Source organism: Pan paniscus, chromosome 18, assembly GCF_029289425.2.
Source record: "Pan paniscus chromosome 18, NHGRI_mPanPan1-v2.0_pri, whole genome shotgun sequence".
Classification (NCBI taxonomy): domain Eukaryota; kingdom Metazoa; phylum Chordata; class Mammalia; order Primates; family Hominidae; genus Pan; species Pan paniscus.
Window position 1 is genome coordinate 82,111,359 of NC_073267.2, and position 14,922 is coordinate 82,126,280.

The 14,922-nt window shown below is 48.8% G+C and overlaps 1 protein-coding gene across 4 annotated transcripts in view; it reads left to right on the forward strand.

Moving 5' to 3' along the window:
* The window catches only part of TXNL4B (thioredoxin like 4B), an 89,753-nt gene extending 75,956 nt beyond the window's left edge, over positions 1-13,797 (forward strand). For 2 of the 4 annotated variants that reach the window (XM_024925959.4, XM_063597733.1), the window contains exon 5: positions 503-3,329. Coding sequence is in view for 1 of the 4 variants with exons in the window: in XM_063597733.1 (XP_063453803.1) it covers positions 503-639 (137 nt within the window). In the remaining 3 variants the exon portion in view is untranslated. Of the gene's footprint in view, positions 1-502; positions 3,330-3,407; positions 3,522-12,322 lie in introns of those variants that run through there. The other 2 variants (XR_010110289.1, XM_063597734.1) reach the window with 2 other exon arrangements.
* Positions 13,798-14,922: the final 1,125 nt, after the last annotated feature.

Below are 14,922 nucleotides of genomic sequence, written 5' to 3' on the forward strand. Positions count from 1 at the left end.
TGCATGGGATAGACGATAGACTTATACTAAAAGTGTATTCATTGTTTATCTCAAATTCAAATTTAACTGGGCATCCTTTTGTTTTAGTTTTGCTTAAACTAGCAACTCTATTCCAATGTGTAGAATGAGGCTGGGCACAGTAGCTCATGCTTGTAATCCTAGCACTTTGGAAGGCCAAGGCTGGAGGATCACTGGAACCCAGGAGTTCGAGACCAGCCTGGGCAACATAGTAAGATCCAATCTCTACAAAAAATACAAAACTTAGGGAGCCCTAGTGGCACGTGCCTGTAGTCCCAGCTACTCAGGAGGCTGAGGTGGGAGGATTGCTTGAGCCTGGGAGGTTGCAGTGAGCCGTGATCATGCCGTTGCACTCCAGCCTGGGTGACAGAGCAAGACCCTGTCTCCATAAATAAAATTAGAATGAATGTGGCATAAGTAATGATGTGTGACTTCCAAGACTAGGTCATAAAGGCACTGTAGCTTCCACCTTGCTCCCTCTTAGATCACTCATGCTGGAGGAGCTGGATGCCATGTTGTGAGAACACTCAAGCAGCCCTATGGAGAGGTTCACCTACACTTCCTGCCAACAGCTTGCATCGGGAGGAGATGCTCATACCCTGGAGGCTCCAGTTCTATTGAATCCTGGCCGTATGGTTTAGGGAAGTTATTTAATCTCTCAAAGCCCTTGTTTTATCTGTAACTATGGGTATACTAATATCTATTTTCAGGACCCATTTGTGATAATCAGAAATATAAAAATAATAGCTAACATTTATTAGAAATTTAGAATATGCTAAGCACTGTTCTAAGCACTTCACATTTAATCCGTGTAGTAACCCTCTGAGATCGGTGCTGTCCTTATTCCCATTTTACACATTGGGAAACTGAGGCACACAAAATTTACATGCTCACCCACAGCTAATAAGTACATAATCTGATGGGCACATAACATGCATCCTTTTTTTTTTTTTTTTTTTTTTTGAGACAGAGTCTTGCTCTTGTTGCCCAGGATGGAGTGCAATGGCCTAATCTCGGCTCACTGCAAACTTCTGCCCCCCGGGTTCAAGTGATTCTCCTGCCTCAGCCTCCCAAGTAGCTGGGATTACAGGCATGCACCACCATGCGCAGTTAATTTTTGTATATTTTGTAGAGATGGGTTTTTGCCATGTTGCCCAGGCTGGCCTCGAACTCCTAAGCTCAAGCAGTCCTCCCGCCTTGGCCTCCCAAAGTGCTGGGATTACAGGCTTGAGCCACTGCACCCAGCCTGCATCCTTTTATTTTTTTTGAGACAGAGTCTTGCTCTGTCGCTCAGGCTGGAGTGAAGTGGCGCCATCTTGGCTCACTGCACCCTCCACCTCTCAGGTTCAAATGATTCTCCTAGGCAGCCTCCCGAGTTGCTGGGACTAGATATAGGTGCGCACGACCACGCCCGGCTAATTTTTGTATTTTTAGTAGAGATGGGGTTTCGCCATGTTGCCCAGGCTGGTCTCAAAATTCTGGCCTCAAGTAATCTGCCCACCTCAGCCTCTCAAAGTGCTGGGATTACAGGTGTGAGCCACCATGCCTGGCCAATATTTATCTTTTTAAAAGTTGCTGTTGAGGCTGGGCGCGGTGGCTCACACCTGTAATCCCAGCACTTTGGGAGGCCGAGGTGGCGGATCACTTCAGGTCAGGAGTTGGAGACCAGCCTGGCCAACATGGTGAAACCCCATCTCTACTAAAAATACAAAAAATTAGCTGGGCGTGGTGGCGAGCGCCTGTAATCCTAGCTACTCTGGAGGCTGAGGTGGGAGAATCGCTGGAACTCGGGAGGCAGAGGTTGCAGTGAGCTGAGATCGCGCCACTGCCTGCACTCCAGCCTAGGAAACAGAGTAAGACTCCATCTCAAAAAAAAATAATTAATTAATTAATTTTTAAAAATTTGCTGTTAGCATATCATTGAACCCTCCAAACCACTGTTTTTACAGTTGAGAAAACAGGGCCTCAGGGAGGTTAGGTAAATCTTACAAGGCTGACTCCAATGTCTATACTTCCACCCTATACCCCCAGTGAGTCTGGGGTCAATAGCACACCCTCTGGTGCCCTCCTGCCCCACCCCTGGATGGAATGGGCCATTTTCCTGATATACCCCTAAGTCCTCCGCTGGTGCTCCTCGTTCGTGGACATTACTAATCACTACCAAGGATTGGTATTGTCAAATTTTGCCCCCAGACAAGATCGACCTGAGGGATGCATCTAAATTAAACTATGCACACAATTAGAACAAAGAGGAGTCTGGATTTCTCAAAAATACTAAGAGGCTTTCCTTTAATCAGCATTTTTGAAAGCTCCAGACGCAATTGGCAGTCTCTAAATTTTTAAAGGAGACTAACCGGAACAATTAACCAATGTCTGTAAAACAGAGAGCCCTGTATCTCCCTGCTCCCCCACTTGCATTCCACCTCCATTTTTTCCATCTCACCACCACTCTCTTTGCCTGGAATATTGCAGGGACCCTGAGGGTACCAGCAAAAGCCCTTTGAGCCCCTCCAGCTCCTCCAAGATTGCAGACAACTGGCTGCATTTCTCCTGAGTCTCAGACTTCCCACATAATTCCGGTCCTGAGTTCTGTTCAGCTAGATATTCTCACTCCTCGATGAAGTCGTGAGTTTTTCCTTGAGACTTTTTGTTTCTCAGGAAGGGGGTAATCACTCTGGGGTTCTCCCCTGTGTGCACGTGGATAACTGTATGCCATTTCTCTTGCTCAACTCCTTTGTGAGGTGATTTTTCAGTGAACTTTCAGAAGGCAAAGGGGAAGCTTTCCCTTGGACCCTACAGTTTTGGTGCTGTGGGCAGGCTCACCAAAGCCACTCTGCTCTTCTAGAAGCCACAGTGAAGGGAACCCAGGGCTTGACAACGGGCAAAAGGGTAAGAATTCCTCAACAGTCAGGCTCCCAGCCTGTCTTCCTGTGAAACCCAGTTGAGCAGACAGGAAAAAAATAACCGTTTATCTCCTCTACATAATCTCAATTAATGGGAGTGATATGGTTTGGCTCTGTGTTTCCACAAAACTCTCACCTTGAATTGTAGTAATCCCCATGTGTCATGGAAGGAACCCAGTGGGAGGTAATTGAATCATGGGGGCAGATTTTTCCCATGCTGTTCTGATAGTGAATAAGTCTCACAAGATCTGATGGTTTTATAAAGGGGAGTTCCACTGCACACGCTCTCTCTTGCCTGCCGCCATGTATGACATCCCTTTGCGCTTCCTTCATCTTCCACCCTGATTGTGAGGCCTTCCCAGCCATGTGAAACTGTGAGTCCATTAAATGTCTTTTCTTTATAAATTACCCAGTCTCACGTATGTCTTTGTTATGCTTTTTTTTTTTTTTTGTCTTTTTTTTTTTTTTCCTTTTTCTGGAGAACAGGGTCTCGCTATATTGCCCAGGCAGGTCTCAAACTCCTGGGCTCAAGCTATCCTCCCACCTCTTGCCTCCCTGAGAGCTGGGATTACAGGGGTGAGCCACCGCACCTGGACTCAGGTATGTCTTTGTTAGCAGCAGAGAACTGACTTATTCAGGGAGGAAAGGATTTGTGTGACTAGTTTTGGGTGTAGAACTCTGGTGTGCTTTTTGGTAGTTTTTGGTATGCATATTCTTATTGTTTGATCCCTTTAACTGACTGAAATAGTGTTTTCCTTTGTCTTCATCTTTCTGTGTCGTTCTGTCACCAAGAGGGGTAGAACACAAGGCTAAGCCGCTAGAAGCCCGCTTATTCAACCCAGCCCTGCAGACTGCTCAGTTTGTGGTTCCGATCAACATACTTTTAGTGAGACAGGGTCTTGCTCTGCCGCTCAGGCTGGAGGGCAGTGGCACAATCATGGCTTACTGCAGCCTCAACCTCCAGGTCTCAAGCAGTCCTCTCACCTGAGCCTCCTGAGTAGCTGGGACTACAGGTGGTTGCCACCACACCTGGCCAGTTTTGAAATTTTTTATAGAGACAAGGTCTCTTTTCTGTCCCAATAAAAGTACACACACTAAAAAAAGCAACAGAGTCTCACTGTGTTGCCCAGGTTGGTCCTGAACTCCTGGTGTTACCGGTTGAAGGTGTCCAGGTTCTTGGAGTCTTGAACAAAGAATTGGACAAAATGCACAAACAGAGCAAGGAAAGAATGAAGCAACAAAAGCAGAGGTTTTTTGAAAATGAAGGTACACTCCACAGGGTGGGAGCGGGCCTGAGCACAGGGGCTCAAGAGCCCCATTATAGAATTTTCTGGGGTTTCAATACCCTCTAGGGGTTTCCATTGATTACTTGGTGTATGTCCTATGTAAATGAAGAAGATGAAGTAAAGTTAGAAAGTAATTTACTCAGTGTATGCCCTATGTAAATGGAGAGGGTATTTCCTGTTAGAGCTGAAGTGTTTCCATTTGATTTAGTTCTAGGAAGTCAGCATGAATTGGCCTTATGTTCCCTATCTCCAGACCCTATTCTCCTGCCTTACTGGGCTCAAGCAGTTCTCCCACCTTGGCCTCCCAAAGTGCTGGGATTACAGGTATGAGCTGCAGTGCCTGGCTTCAACACACATTTTGTTCTGAACATGTCAAGTTCTTGGAGGGGTTTGTCTTAAGAAGTCACTGTGGGGGCCGGGCGCAGTGGCTCATGCCTGTAATCCCAGCACTTTGGGAGGCTAAGGTGGGCAGATCACGAGGTCAAGAGTTTGAGACCAGCCTGGCCAACATAGTGAAACCCTGTCTCTACTAAAAGTACAAAAAATCAGCTGAGTGTGGTGGCACGTGCCTGTAGTCCCAGCTACCTGGGAGGCTGAGGCAGGAGAATCGCTGGAACCCGGGAGGCGGAGGTTGCAGTGAGCCGAGATCACGCCACTGCACTCCAGCCTGGGCGACAGAGCGAGACTCCGTCTCAAGAAAAAAAAAAAAGAAAAGAAGAAGTCGCTGTGGGGCTTCTCTCATCTCAACCCTTGTTGCCTGGTTAGTCCTGGGAAAGTCCAATTCCAGGAGGGTCTGCCCAGTGTCACAGATTGAGAGGTCTGTGACTAGCGACCCCCCACAGACTTATAGGTTGCTAGAGGCAGCATATGCACAAACACCGTCATCCTTAACCATCTGTGGCAACAAGAGTCTTTTGCCAACTTAGCCTATTCCTGGGAGTGAACTTTTTTGCGTAGGGGGATATTTGGCATTGCCTCTTCTATACCCTTTCCAGGAAACATCTGTTTCTTAACTGGTTTAAAAAAAACAAAAAACAAAACTTTCTCTACACCTGGAAAATTACATTCTGGACTTTCCGTAAAGAGGCTATTGGATTGTGCCATTATTGAAATGAGTACATGATTGAAAATTCTAAATGTCAATGGCCAGAAAACAGATCCTTTAAATTACCCTCCTAAATTTTAAAAATATCTTAGAGATCTCTCATTCTAAACAAATGCTTTCTTTGTATTTATAAGAAGATTAAGTTAAAATATAAAGACACTTAATAGTTTCATGGCTAGCCTTAGAAATTCTCTTGACAAAATTAAAGAGCAAAAACATGATCTAAAACAAAGTTAAAATATTTTTTATGCTCAAACTGCCTGCTTTTGATCCCCTGTAGGATTTACAAAAAGCCCTCCACTCTGTGGTCTAGTGGCTGAGATTCTGGGCTCTTGTGGCTGTAGCCCAGGTTCAATTCCGAGTCAGGGAAGCAATCCCATTTGTTTTAAATTGTTTGACTATTGACCTTTTTTGGGTACCCATTTGTTACTGATCCTTTTTCCTTCCATGGATGCTTAGGAGTGTCATGGCTAGCCTTGGAAATTCTCTTCACAAAATTAAAGAGCAAAAATGTAACCTAAAACATGATTTGATTTCCCGTCTTTTTCCTTCTGTAGGGCATATGGGACCTTTGGGCCTTTATGCATAGGTGCTCAGCTGAGAAGCTGAGATCCTAGAAAATATGACCAGTTAGAAGTATAAGTTGTATTCCATTTGTGGCTAAAAAGACTTTTTTTTTTTTTTTCTTTTTTATTGATCATTCTTGGGTGTTTCTCGCAGAGGGGGATTTGGCAGGGTCACAGGACAATAGTGGAGGGAAGGTCAGCAGATAAACAAGTGAACAAAGTTCTCTGGTTTTCCTAGGCAGAGGACCCTGCGGCCTTCCGCAGTGTTTGTGTCCCTGGGTACTTGAGATTAAGGAGTGGTGATGACTCTTAACGAACATGCTGCCTTCAAGCATCTGTTTAACAAAGCACATCTTGCACCGCCCTTAATCCATTCAACCCTGAGTGGATACAGCACATGTTTCAGAGAGCACAGGGTTGGGGGTAAGGTCACAGATCAACAGGATCCCAAGGCAGAAGAATTTTTCTTAGTACAGAACAAAATGAAAAGTCTCCCATGTCTACCTCTTTCTACACAGACACAGCAACCATCCGATTTCTCAATCTTTTCCCCACCTTTCCCCCCTTTCTATTCCACAAAACCGCCATTGTCTTCATGGCCCGTTCTCAATGAGCTGTTGAGTACACCTCCCAGATGGGGTGGTGGCCGGGCAGAGGAGCTCCTCACTTCCCAGTAGGGGCGGCCGGGCAGAAGCGCCCCTCACCTCCCGGACGGGGCGGCTGGTCGGGCGGGGGGCTGATCCCCCCCACCTCCCTCCCGGACGGGGCGGCTGGCCGGGCGGGGGGCTGACCCCCCACCTCCCTCCCGGACGGGGCGGCTGGCCGGGCGGGGGGCTGACCCCCCCACCTCCCTCCCGGACGGGGCGGCTGGCCGGGCGGGGGGCTGACCCCCCCACCTCCCTCCCGGACGGGGCGGCTGGTCGGGCGGGGGGCTGACCCCCCCACCTCCCTCCCGGACGGGGCGGCTGGCCGGGCGGGGGGCTGACCCCCCCACCTCCCTCCCGGACGGGGCGGCTGGCCGGGCAGAGGGGCTCCTCACTTCCCAGAAGGGGCGGCTGGGCAGAGGCGCCCCTCACCTCCCAGATGGGGCGGCTGGCCAGGCGGGGGGCTAACCCCCCCACCTCCCTCCCGGACGGGGCGGCTGGCCGGGCCGGGGGCTGACCCCCCCACCTCCCTCCCAGACAGAGCGGCTGGCCGGGCAGAGGGGCTCCTCACTTCCCAGAAGGGGCGGCCGGGCAGAGGCGCCCCTCACCTCCCGGATGGGGCGGCTGGCCAGGCGGGGGGCTAACCCCCCCACCTCCCTCCTGGACGGGGCAGCTGGCCGGGCCGGGGGCTGACCCCCCCCACCTCCCTCCCAGACAGAGCGGCTGGCCGGGCAGAGGGGCTCCTCACTTCCCAGTAGGGGCGGCCGGGCAGAGGCGCCCCCCCCACCTCCTGGACAGGGCGGCTGGCCGGGCAGGGGTCTGATCCCCCCACCTCCCTCCCGGACGGGGCGGCTGGCCAGGCGGGGGGCTGATCCCCCCACCTCCCTCCCGGATGGGGTGGCTGGCCGGGCGGGGGGCTGACCCCCCCACCTCCCTCCCAGATGGGGCGGCTGGCCGGGAGGGGGGCTGACCCCCCACCTCCCTCCCGGACGGGGTGGCTGGCCGGGCAGAGGGGCTCCTCACTTCCCAGTAGGGGCGGCTGGGCAGAGGCACCCCTCGCCTCCCGGATGGGGCGGCTGGCCAGGCGGGGGGCTGACCCCCCCACCTCCCTCCTGGACGAGGCGGCTGGCCGGGCAGGGCTAAAAAGACTTTTTATCTTTGAGCTGACTTTGGGGTAGTTCTGGATCTTGTGAGGACTGCTTTGCACCTCTTGGAGATGCCTGGTTCATCTTTGACTAACCAAGTCATAACCTTGGTTAAGGGTTATTGCTTTTGGTAAACTATTTGAAAAGGTACCTTTGGTTCAAAAGAAAAAACAAGCTAACTAAAGTGTTTATAAAAGATAGGTCCTCAGGTAAAAATAGACTTCCTAAGTCCAAGCATAGAAAAGGCTGCTTTTACCCTGTTAAAGGGCTCAATAATCTAATCAAGAAACAGCCTAATTTAAAAAGACCAGTCTAATTAGATTGGTCTCCAAAATATTTTCTGGAATTTAGCTGGCTATTTTGAAATTCTTTGTAAAATAAATTTACATATATAAAAAATCTCCATTTGTAAGGGCATCTGCATCCCCGCACTTAAACCACTAGAAACTTTCCAACAAGGAAGATGTCCTAAAGTTTACCTAACAAACCTTAAATTTGTTTAAGACACTTTTCCTGGAAAGCTTGTCTTGAATGGGCTTTTACCTACCCCTTTTTGTCTTGGCAAATAATGGTGTTTATATCTAAGTTCTGTGTCTTTGAAATGTAAATTTTTACCAAAGAAGTCCTGTCTTGGAGAGTACAAATTTCAGGTTGCCTAGCTAACAACTGCTTAGAGCTTGATAGTCTGTCTGCAGGGGGGAGAAAAACTATTTGAAAACTGGCAAATGAAGAATCTTGTAAAGCTATAAAATCTTCTTCTGTCTGTATGTTTATATGTGTCATGTGTATGTGATATTTCACTACCAAAATATATGAAAGAGCTCTAATTAGTTGGCTTAATGAAAAAGTAAGTGCTTAAATCAAAATACTGTATCAGAAAAATAGAAACTAACTCAAATGCTTTTTAGCTCATGTGACTCTAGTAATCTCTGGTAAATAAAACTGGTTTAAATTGTTGGCAAAATAAAATTAAATGTCTTCAGAATTGTCCGTATTAAATTTGACTCAGACTTCTTGCCTGAATGTACTGGTCAGACAGATTTAGTTAATTTCTGTAGATGTTTTTGTTTTTGCTTTTGTTTTTGTTTTTGTTGAGACGGAGTCTCACTCAGTCACCCAGACTGGAGTGCAGTGGTGCGATCTCAGCTCACTGCAACCTCCAACTCCCTGGTTCAAGCGATTCTTCTGCCTCAGCCTCCCGAGTAGCTGGGACTACAGGCACATGCCACCACGGCCAGCTAATTTTTGTATTTTTAGTAGAGACGGGGTTTCACCATGTTGGCCAGGATGGTCTCAATCTCGTGACCTCGTGATCCACCCACCCTGGCCTCCCAAAGTACTGGGATTACAGGTGTGAACCACTGCGCCCAGCCTGTAGATGTTTTAAGGTCATAAAACTGTTGCTTGTTTTGTCTGTGAGGTAAAGTTGTGAGGGTTGGCTGTTGGGCTCCCCAAAGCCTTGGGCATATCTTACTGTCAGCTTCTTTTCGGTTTTGAGCCTCTGGAGTCTAGGGTCTGGACAGGCTGGCCATGGTGGGACCTGGGGACATGTCCTCAGTTCCTGACCACCAGCTTAAGGCAGAACCAAGCCCAATATGGCCCCATTCTCCCTGGCCGAGTTTTGCCTCCTTGCCATGCTGGGATGGGTTGGATTCTCCAGGCATTATGTTCACAACTCTGTCCTGTCCTGAGCTCTATACTTGGTATGTAAATTTGGGACCCCAACAAGGCCTGCCCTTCATAGCTGTCCTTGGGTGCCACATGGACACGTGAGATGCCAGACAACAGAAAAAAACATTAGGAAGGGTACCTGGGTCGTCATTTCAAATTATTAATTTAAAAATCTTAAAATCATGCTATGTTAAATAATAGGTAATCATAGAATGTCTAAGTCACCTATATGGTATAGAAAACAATATATTTCGATCTGTTAATAAAAAATTGAGGAAACAAAATGGTTTTCATCTACAAATACTGATATAAAATAATTCAACGGCACTTCCTAAGTTTTCCACTAGAAATTAGGGCTACTAAGAGTTAAAATTATAGTTAATATATATAAGTAAAACTACTAGATATGCCTATAATCCCAGCACTTTGGGAGGCTGAGGCAGGTGGCTCACCTGAGGTCAGGAGTTTGAGACCAGCCTGGCCAACATGGTGAAACCCTGTCTCTACTAAAAATATAATAATTAGCCAGATATGGTGGCAGGCTCCTGTAATCCCAGCTACTCTGGAGGTTGAGGCAGGAGAATCACTTGAATCTGGGAGGCGGAGGTTGCAGTGAGCCGAGATCACACCATTGCACTCCAGCTTGTGCAACAAGTGTGAAACTCAGTCTCAAAAAATATATATATATCTAGCAGGTGTCTGCCCACTTTACACTCTGCTTGGCCCAAGTTGTTCAATTGTCATAAGTTTCTTAGCCACATGAGTCCCACCGGGGGACTAGATGGTCCCAGGGCAGGTAGCCACACCATGCTGGCAACAATATGTGATAGAGCATAAATTGGTCATCAGTGCTGCCTATGGCAAGTTTCTACCAAAAGGGGGAAAATGACGAGTTATACCCCCAGTTGACAGACAAGATGGACTCCCTGAGGCTCAGAAGTTAAAAGCAGAACCAAGAGGCCATGGCAGGGTGAGGGAGTGGTAACACTGTGTCCTTGGAAAGTGTTGCAAAATCTGTTTTTCTGCAACCAAGTCAAAGAACAGTGCCTGAAAACAGCCGTACCTGGAAATTCCCAAACTGACCACCAGCCGACCACCAGGTCCCAACTGACCAACCACCTGGAACCAGCCAATGAAGAGACTGGTGATTTGGGGCTTAAACGTCATCCAATCAAGACTGTTCCTGGCCAGGCACGATGGCTCACACCTGTAATCACAGCACTTTTGGAGGCTGAAGCAGGAGGATCACTTGATCTCAGTAGTTTGAGACCAGTCTGAGTGAGACTCCATGTCTACAAAAAATGTTTTAAATAGCCAAGCATGGTGGTGCACACTCAGGAGGCTGAGGCGGGAGGACTCTTTGAGCCTGGGAGTTCAAGGTTGCAGTGAGCCATGATTGTGTCACTGCACTCTAGCATGGGTGACAAAGCAAGACACTTAAGACTGTTCCTCACTCCTCTCCTGTGGTTTTTTGCCTTTATAACGTCCTACTCTCTCACACATTCTCTGAGCGCACTTTCATTTTACACCAAAGCCTGTGTCTCCCCAATCTGCAGACTGCCTTCAGAAAACAAAGTTCTCCCTTTTGCCTCTGCAAATCTCGTGGTCTTTTGTTAACAGTATGGATTTAAATTAGAAGCCCTAATTCACATATGGCCCACAAACCAGTTTCAATGGACTGGCACAATATCAGTTAATGTCTTAAAAACTGGAGATGATCCACAAAACATGCAGATTTCTGCCTTCTCTTATTTTTATGTATTTATTTTTTAAGATGGAGTCTTGCTCTGTCGCCAGGCTGGAGTGCAGTGGCACGATCTCAGCTCACTGCAACCTCCGCCTCCCAAGTTCAAGTGATTCTCCTGCCTCAGCCTCCCAAGTAGCTGGGATTACAGGTGCATGCCACCACACCCAGCAAATTTTTCTATTTTTAGTAGAGACAGGGTTTCACCATGTTGGCCAGGATGGTCTTTTTTTTTTTTTTTTTTTTTTTTTTTGAGACGGAGTTTCACTCTTGTTGCCCAGGCTGGAGTGCAATGGCGCAATCTTGGGTCACTGCAACCTCTGCCTCCCAGGTTCAAGAGAGTCTTCTGCCTCAGCCTCCCTAGTAGCTGGGATTACAGGCATGTGCCACCATGCCCGGCTAATTTTGTATTTTTAGTAGAGACGGGGTTTCTCCATGTTGGTGAGGCTGGTCTCGAACGCCCGACCTCAGGTGATCTGCCTGCCTTGGCCTCCCAAAGTGCTGGGATTACAGGCGTGAGCCACCGTGCCCAGCGGCCAGGATTGTCTTGATCTCTTGACTTCATGATCCGCCCGCCTTGGCCTCCCAAAATGCTGGGATTACAGGCATGAGCTACCACGCCCGGCCTGCCTTCTGTTATTAAAGGCTGGCCAGTGTTGTGGGCAGCAAACTAGCTGGAGTGCAAGAACAAGGTCTTCTTCCAGATGGAGCCCGTGCCTCCCATCTGCTGCTGAGAGCAGAGCTGAGTGAATCCTCGGTGTCCTGCCAACTTGATTTTCCTACCCAGGGGCACTGAGTAAGCACCACCAAGGAGCTACTGAGGTAGCCAAGTTACACCCTTGGCCTCCAAGATGGAAGTAAGCAAATCATCTCCACGCTACATCACAGTTCCCCGCTTGTCCTTGAGACTGCCATTCTGACTGGATATTTTCCTCATGGGGAAAACAGACTAAAAAAAGTATTGGCTACAGAACTTGACCCAGAAGCAGCCTATCAGAAAGTCAGTGGGGAAATGGATTCTTTCAAAACACTGAGTGTATGTGACCTGACGTACCTGCCCCTTTGAAGGAAGGTGGTGCATGTAGGAACCTCAGCCCTTTCTGATACAGAACTGAGCCTACGGTAGGAGAGAGAGGAGAGAAAGAGAGAAATGCATGTGGCAATCACTCTGGCTGCAGCCCGAAGTAACCTGCTAAACCCTCCATTTCTTTTTTTTTTTTTTTTTTTTTTTTAAACCAAGGGAGAGCCATAATGCAAGCCATTCCTAGTGGAAAAGTTGAGAAGGAAGAACAGCTTATTCCAGACCAGTGAAATTGAAATTCCCATGTGGAACAACATAAGAGGAAAGAGGCCTTCCCTTACAAAGTTGGACAGCCCTCTCGCATGGCAATTTGGCGGTAAGTATCAACATGTTCAGTGTATATAACCTTTGCCCAAGCAATACCACTTCTGGGAATCTACAGAAATTCTACCAGAAGACCACAAAGATACATAAGCCCTGAGCACTGAAGCACTGTCTGATGTGAAAACCTGAAAATATCCTTTGTGTTTCCCATAAGCAAACATTGATGCATTTATGCCGTGAAAAGGGCTGTTAGAGCAAGGCCGATCTGAGGGATGAATATTGACGTATATCATTATGATGACACATGAGAAAAGTAAGTCACAGAATAGGATTAGCTTATTGCTTATATTTAACTGATATGAAATTGGCAAGCAAAGACAATTATGCACTCCACACAAGAGTGAGTGATGTAAATAACATTTGGAATTCTGCACACCCTTCCACCATCCTTGGTCCCAGAGGGAGACGTGGGCATCATCAGTCTCCCAGGATTCCCAGCATTGAGAGCTGCTCTGGTGTCTGAGTGTGGCTTCCAGCATTAAGAAAAATAGGTATCCTTGGGCCGGGTGCGGTGGCTCACACCTGTAATCTCAGCTCTTTGGGAGGCCAAGATGGGTGGATTGCCTGAGGTCAGGGGTTCGAGACCAGCCTGGCCAACATGGTGAAACCCCGTCTCTACTAAAAATACAAAAATTAGCTAGGCACGCTGGCTCACGCCTGTAATCTCAGCACCTTGGGAGACTGAGGCGGCCAGATCATGAGGTCAGGAGATCGAACCATCCTGGCTAACATGGTGAAACCCTGTCTCTACTTAAAATACAAAAAAACTAGCCAGGCATGGTGGCAGGCGCCTGTAGTCCCAGCTACTCGGGAGGCTGAGGCAGGAGAATAGTGTGAACCCGGGAGGCGGAGCTTGCAGTGAGCTGAGATCGCACCACTGCACTCCAGCCGGGGCGACAGAGCAGGACTCCGTCTCAAAAAAAAAAAAAAACAAACACACACACACACACACACACACAAATTAGCTGGGTGTGGTAGTGGGCACCTGTAATCCCAGCTACTTGGGAGGCTGAGGCAGAAGAATTGCTTGAACCCGGGAGACAGAGGTTGCAGTGAGCTGAGATCATGCCACTGCACTCTAGCCTGGGAGATAGAGCGAGACTCTGTCTCAGAAAAAAAAAAGAAAAGAAAGAAAAATAGGTATCCGCACACCACATGGCCCCTGAATGCAAGACAACTCCTTATCCTGGTGCTCAAGCAGCCTCTTCCAGCTGTGCTGAGACAGAATGTCAGTCTCTCAAGCCGGGCGCGGTGGCTTGCACCTGTAATGCCAGCACTTTGGGAGGCTGAGGCGGGTGGACCAAGAGGTCAGGAGTTCGAGACCAGCGTGGCCAATATGGTGAAACCCCGTCTCTACTAAAAATACAAAAATTAGCAGGGCACAGTGGCATGCACCTGTAGTCCCAGCTACTCTGGAGGCTGAGGCTGAAGAATCCCCTGAACCCAGGAGGCGGAGTTTGCAGTGAGCTGAGATCATGCCACTGCACTCCAGGCTGGGCGACACAGCGAGACTCCGTCTCAAAAAAAAAAAGGCAGTCTTCCGTGGAGAACCTTCCAAGGGCCGACTCTTCCCTCTTCTCCTCCACCCCTTCCCTTCCCTTTCCTGAATTGTTCAGTCCTGAAGCTATTAGGTGGGACAGAGCAAGGTAGATGCCTGTAGCATGGGAAAGGGAGGGCAGATGACTCACAGAGAGCATCAAAGCCCAGAGAGAATGAGGAGGGTGTCCAGAGTATGTGCGCTGGCACCTGACGTGGCATGTCGGAGCCCAGGCTGAGGAAAGTGACCCCGCAGGGGTCTGGCCAGCATGTGGTTCCTTTTGCCCATTCCCATTTCTCCTTCAGTGCACTGCTCTTCCTGGAGTAAGGAACGAATCCGGAGAAGCAGAAGGCAATGAGCCGGCTTTTAGAGCAGCCGAGGCTTGGTCCATGGCAGAGCCATTCAGCACAACATGCTCTATGACCACACCGCCGGGCTCGAGCCCAGCCAAGCAGCCTCCACGCAGGGGGACTGGACAATCAGCCGCCTCTCTGCCCATTTCCTCATCCTTAAAGAGGAAACGTCAAGCCCTTGGTACAGTGTCCAGCCCACAGTCAGTGTTCAGTGGACATGAGCTGCCTTCAGGGCAGCTCTGTCTTCAGGCCTCACAGGGTAGCTTTGAACAGGCAGAGCCAGAGGAGCTCGGGATGTCCCCTCTGTTGCTGTCTCCACGGTGGGAAATGGGCAGCTTGAAAACCTGATAGGAGCAACTTGGCTCTATCTATCAGAATGTGAAACATGCCAGCCCCTCAGCCCAGCTGTCATGCCCCTTGGACCCTGCTCTGCACCGACACCAGAACGAAGGCACAGGCACATTCACAAGGTGTTCACGGAGGCACCGATGGTGATGGGAAAACGCCGGAAGTTAGCGATGTGATCACCAACAGGGGACTGGGTA